The sequence below is a fragment of the Gracilinanus agilis genome, chromosome 3 (assembly GCF_016433145.1).
Source record: "Gracilinanus agilis isolate LMUSP501 chromosome 3, AgileGrace, whole genome shotgun sequence".
NCBI lineage: Eukaryota > Metazoa > Chordata > Mammalia > Didelphimorphia > Didelphidae > Gracilinanus > Gracilinanus agilis.
Window position 1 is genome coordinate 595,333,925 of NC_058132.1, and position 6,217 is coordinate 595,340,141.

At 34.1% G+C, this 6,217-nt stretch overlaps 1 protein-coding gene across 1 annotated transcript in view; it reads right to left on the reverse strand.

Annotated features, from left to right (window-relative positions):
• MPP4 (MAGUK p55 scaffold protein 4) overlaps nucleotides 1-6,217 on the reverse strand; it is a 59,605-nt gene that overhangs the window by 25,307 nt on the left and 28,081 nt on the right. The window contains exon 13 of the mRNA XM_044669401.1: nucleotides 930-1,001. Within this exon, the coding sequence (XP_044525336.1) occupies nucleotides 930-1,001 (72 nt within the window). The remainder of the gene's footprint in view (nucleotides 1-929; nucleotides 1,002-6,217) is intronic.

Here is a 6,217-nt window from a genome sequence, read left to right on the forward strand (position 1 = left end):
GATTATTAAGAATAATTGCCAATGACAGCCATAATATTGGTAATAATATTTTTATACACAAACTAACTGTACACCAGCATTCTGAAACATAGTAACCTCATCCTTAATACAATTAATTGTTCCACTGTATTGACACTCAAGTATCAGCAACTAGGAGACATTTTGTTCAGCCAAATTGCACATTTCTCTCAGTGCCTTTCCTTGATCAATTCTTCTTTCTATTGTTTGATTCCTCATCTTGCCTGTTAACAGTTCCTGTTTCCCTATTTACCTAGTTGATAGTGCCCAAGTGTCATAATACAGTAGAATGATTAATTGTATGAAGGATGGGTTACTAGAGATAGTGATCTTCATGTTTCAGAATCTGGTGTGCATTTAGCTTGTATATAAAAAATACAATTACCAACATTATGGCTGTCATTGGTAATTATTCTTAATAACAACAATTTTGCCTCTGTTAATTTGAGTTTTTAAGTAAAAAATATGCCACATTAAATTCAAAAGACATTTATTAAGTGCCTACCACATGCAGGCACTACACTAGGTTTTGGGGATTTTTGTTGTTCAGTCTTTTCTGTCATGTCCAACTTCTCATGATCCCATTTGGGGTTTTCTTGGCAAGGATACTAGAGCAGCTTGCCATTTCCTTTTCTAGCTCATTTTACAGATGAAGAACTGAGGCAAACAGGATTGAGTGATTTGCCCAGGGTCCCACATCTAATAAGTGTCTGAGGCCAGATTTGAACTCAGGAGAATGCATCTTCCTGATTCCACTGTACCACCATCATGCTGCCTAGATGTTGGGGATATGAAGACCTCAAAGAAATAATCCCTGCACAGTAGGAGCTAAGGACATCATCATCAGATGCAGTGTGGCCATTTTTATGGTGGTAAATCTAACCTGGAGAAATGATTCATTGAAGTCTTACCATTGTCTGGTTACTGGTGGGGCGATCAGAAACTGGGATCACCTTAAACATGATCGTGCCATGAGACATAGCCTAGAAAATTTCAAGAGGAGAAATTATAATCAACTTCTAGTAGACTGGTCTTAGGTCAATAAAATTGAGTTTTCCCCAGATCCACAGCATTATTTTGGGATTTTAGTCCATGAGGACCAAACTAAGATCTCTGTCTCCTTCACCCATTGATCAATATCCCAAGTGGGCCATGTGTCCCAGTCTCCATGGTGTGTCTCTTCATATCTGCCCCAACAGCTTCATATTCCTCCCCTAAATAAATTTTATTATTGTTTTGTCCAGCTCTGCAGAAACCCTTAGTGGCTTGGTTATAACACCAAACATGTAAGTTAGTTTTAAGTAATATAATTTTTATTATATTGACATAGCATGGGCAGAAGTATCGAATATTCCTCCAATTATTTAAATTGTTTTTAAATTTCTGAGAAACATTTTGTCATTTTGTAATTCTATCTTTGTGGGTATTATCTCTGAAATTCCACCTATGTGGGCATCGAGTGTGCTTTATTGGACTGATTCTCAGATATTTTATGTATTTATGGTTATTTTGAATGGGACTTTTCTATTATCACATCTTGGATTTTGTTGTTACTACATAGAAATGTGGTTGCTTTTTGTAGATTTATTTTGAATACTGTTATTCTTCTCAGGCTACTGATTGTTAGAGTTAGTTTCTCCGCTGATTTTCTACAATTCTCTAAGTAAGTCACCAGATCATCAGCAAATAGGAGCTGTTTTATTTCTCCTTTGCCTATCTTTATGTCTTTTATTTCTTTCTCTTTTCTAATTGTTATTGTTAAAACTATGACCAGTAGCCACAGGGAAAGGAATATATTTCTTTTACTTCTGTATTTACTGGAAAAGCTTCTAATATGTTTCCCCATGGCACATAAGATTAGCTTTTGGGTTTAGAGATACTATTTATCATGTTAAGAAAAGGTCCTATGCCTATGTTTCATAGATTTTAAGCATAAATGAATACTATACTTTGTCAAAGGCTTTATCACTATCTTTTGATATAGTCATGAGTTTTGGGGTGTTTTTATTTTAATATATTATTTATGTTGTTTTTCTACTGCTAAAACATGCTTAAATCCCCAAATATAAATCCATCGTGATTATAATGAATTAATTGTTGGACTAATTGTTGTAGACTTTTTTCCCCCAGGATTTTAATTAATTTTTTGAATCAATATTCATTATGAGATTGATTTCTAGATTTGTAGTACAAAGGACAACTTGTAGTCAAAGAAAACCTGAGTCTGCATCAAGTATTTACTAGCTGGGGGATCCTACCCAAGTCTCTTAACCTCACTCTTCCACAATTTTCTCATCTATAAAATATTGACAATAGCATTTGCTTCACAAGGCTCTTGTTTTATTTATTTTTAACTCTTATCTTCCATCTTAGAATCAATACTGTATATTGGTTCCAAGGCAGAAGAGTGGTAAGAACTAGGCAATGGGGGTTAAGTGACTTGCCCAGGGTCACCCAGCTAGGAAGTGTCGGAGGCCAAATTTGAATGCAGGACCTCTTGTCCTTAGGCCTAGCTCTCAATCCAACAGCTGCCCCCATAAGGCTCTCATGAAGATCAAATGGGACAAAATGTATAAAACATTTCACACACCTTAAAGACATAAATAAATATTAGCTATAACAACTATTGATTATTTCTATTATTTTCATGATCTTATCCTTTTATGCTTTATGTATGAGTGCTATATTTATTTTATAAAAGGAGTTCCATAGAACTTTTTCCTCAATTTTTGAGAATAATTTGTATAATATATGTATTAATTTTTTTTAAAGTTTGAGAGAATTATTCTATACATCCTTCTGAACTAGAAAGTTTTTTCTTGATAGTTCCTTTATAGCTCATTCAATTTCCTCTTCTAAAATGAATTAAAATCTTGATCTGGTATTCTGTTAATTTGGATATTACATGTTTTTCAGATAATTCTTTCTTCTAAATTCTCAGTGTTGCTGGCATGTAAGGGCATACAATAGTTTTAAACATATTTTTATTTCTTCTATGTTGTGACTTCATCATGAATATCTTTTATTAAGTTGATTTTCCTCCTTTTTTGTCAGATTTGCTTATAGATTTTTCATTAAAAAAATCTTTCTGCAAGCCAGTTTTTAGTTTTTCCAATTTTATAGTCATATGTTTTCCAACTTACCTATATCTCTTCTGATATTTCAGATTCATTTTTTGTATTTATTTTGAATTTGCTTATTTGTTGGTTTTCTAATTTTTAAATAGAAAATTCAGCTAATCAAGTATCTATTTTCTCTGTTGTGTTAATGTATGTTCTTATTATATATGACATTATAATTTTCCTTTGAAGATTATATTATCTGCATCTCAGAAATTTTGGCACATTATTTAATAATTATAATTATTTTTTAGTTATTATTTCCATTTCTTGACTTTTGATTATTCAGGATGTCATCATAAAGTCTCCATTTAAATATGTGTTTTTTTCTTGTGCCTCTCATATTTATTGCTATTTTCATAGTGTTTTCATTTATACTAATTTTATTGTTTCCCTTCTATGATACACAAAGGCTCTGTGATATTGCAAATTATTTAATATCTCTCTGCCCGAGGCAGCTCTATGGATATAAATTGAAGAGAAGGGACTGACTTTATTGGCAAAAGATTAGAGATGCTAACTGGTTGATTAATATTGGATACAATAATTGCTCATTAGATGATATTGGAGAAATATAATCTGGCAATTTCAGGGAGTATACTGGTTAAGGGATTGCACATGACAGTACTACAGAAACCCCAGAACTCTGATGAGAGAAGTAACTGAACTCCGGAGACCTGGTCTATTAGCATGTGTGGTTAGAAGAGTGGGCATAGAGCCTCAAGAAATATTTAACAAAATAAATTAAAATCTACACATTTATTTATAACTTTTCCATGTCCTCATACAAGATCAACTTTTACAACTATGCCATATGGTTCTGAGAATATGAATATTCTTTAATGTTTCCATTTAGAAGATTCCATACCTATCAGCTATAAAGTCACCAGCTGTTTGTTCAGTTCTTAATTTCCCCTTTTGTTACACTTTCTGTTAGATCTATCCAGTTCCAAGAGAGAAATGTACATTTTTCTACTATTATTGTATTACTCTATCTTTTTGTAGTTTAGTTAACTTTTATCAAGCTAGACGTTCTGTCATTTGCTATCTATCTGTTTAGTATTGATATTGGTTCACTAAATAGTTTAAAAATCTCCTTCTTGTCCTCCTCTTGTGTATTTTAATTTTCTAATGTAAGGACTGGTTAGGGGGCTTTATATATATATATATATATATATATATATATATATATATATATATATATATGGGGAGCTAGAACCTTGACAAATAGATCAACCTAGTATAAGCAGATGCCAGCAACCACTACATACAGCAATCATAAGTGGTCAAATAAATATAATCATGGTACTTCATGGAATGTCTATTAACTATTAACCCCATTTTATAAATATGGAAACTGAGTCAGATAGACATTTAAGTCAGAGCTATCAAACAAGAGGTTACAACACACAGTGTGTATTCCTGAGTTTGATTGAATTGTGATTCAGAAATATTTAATAAAATGAATGAAAACACCATGAAACATAAATAACATTGCACTTAAAAACTAAATCAACATGCAGCCTTCAAATATACTTATGTAGGGTCCTCTCTTTTTTTAAGTTTGACCCCACTGGTTTAAGTGACTTGTCCATTGTAAAATAGCTAGTCAGTGTCTGAGACCAAATTTAGACACAGGTTTTCCCCACTAGCCCAGTTCTGTCTCCATAACACCCCTTAGCTAAATTTTCAGAAAAAAAGGAGAAAAAAGGAAAGCAAAGATTGATACCAGGATATGGATAACTTGTTCTGGTTCAAGTCCATCTACTGAAATGCCATTCACTTCCACTAATTTGTCTCCAGCATAGAGCAGCCCTAGACAAATGGAAACATAAGACAAAGATGGGATGATTGGGTTGGGGTTCGGGGTAGGTGAGAAGGATACCTGAGGCTCTCAGGGGTATAAAGAAAAGTTTCATAAACAGAAATGGGTGAAAAAGAAGGAAAGAAATTTTTTCACAGAAGTGGATAACATCAAAGGATATCATGGGAGGGTGAAGAAAGATCTATTAGGCTGCCCAGTCTAACCTATGCCTGAAAAGAAATTTTCTTTACAACATTCTGCTTAATGACCTTTGGTGACCAAGGGGAATTCACAATTGCCTGAGGTCATTGCAGTTGGGGATAGCAATAATGTTCAGGAGATATTTCCTTATCCTGACTTGCTCCTACTTTTGTCTTCTGGGACCAGAGGCAATAAGTCAACTGCCTTCAGATACTTGAAGTCACATATCATTCCATACTCCTTCCCCATCTTCTCTTCTCTAGGCTAAGTATCTCTAGTTCACTCAACTAATCTTTGTATAATATGGTTTCTAATCCCTTTACCTTATTGATCACCCTCCTCTAGGTCACAGGATAATATATTTCAAGTTGGAAGGGAAATTAGAAATCATCTAATTGAACCCCTTTATTTTACAGATGAAGAAACAAAGGCATAGGGAATTTAAATCGCTTGTCTAAGGTCACACAGGTACATAGCTGAGTTGGGTTTCAAACTTAGGTTCTTTGATTCTAATTCTAGTGCTCTTTCCTTTATACCATGGTCCCACTCCAACTTGTCAAATTCTACCCACACTATGACATCCCAAATGGAACACAATCCCCCAGGTGTGGTGTGATGAGGACAAAGTAGAGTGGACCTGCTCATCAGTTCCCTTGCTCTGGACATAGCCTCTTTAGATGGAACCTATCATAATGCTTTCACAGATGTTAAGAAATTTGTTGAAATAAATAGTTAGTGCATAGCAGTCTATGCTTTTCTGAAGCATCACCCTTACTGTTCCCCCCAAGACCTTCCTAAGCTAGAGTTCTTCCTGGCTCGTAATGATGGTGACCATCATCATTATTACTCATTGTACCATGCATACTGGCATATTTTCTGGAGTGCGGGGGTGGGGGAGGTCCTTTCAAATCTTATCTCTGAAGTTTAGTACCTAGGTAACCTAAAACAAACCACTTAATCTCCTTGGTCTCAGTTTACTTACCTATGAAATGAATGGAGTCTATTCTGGCTCTAGATATAAGATTCTGCACTCATTCACACTTCATAATTAAAAAAGAGCAAATTAACTTGTTCC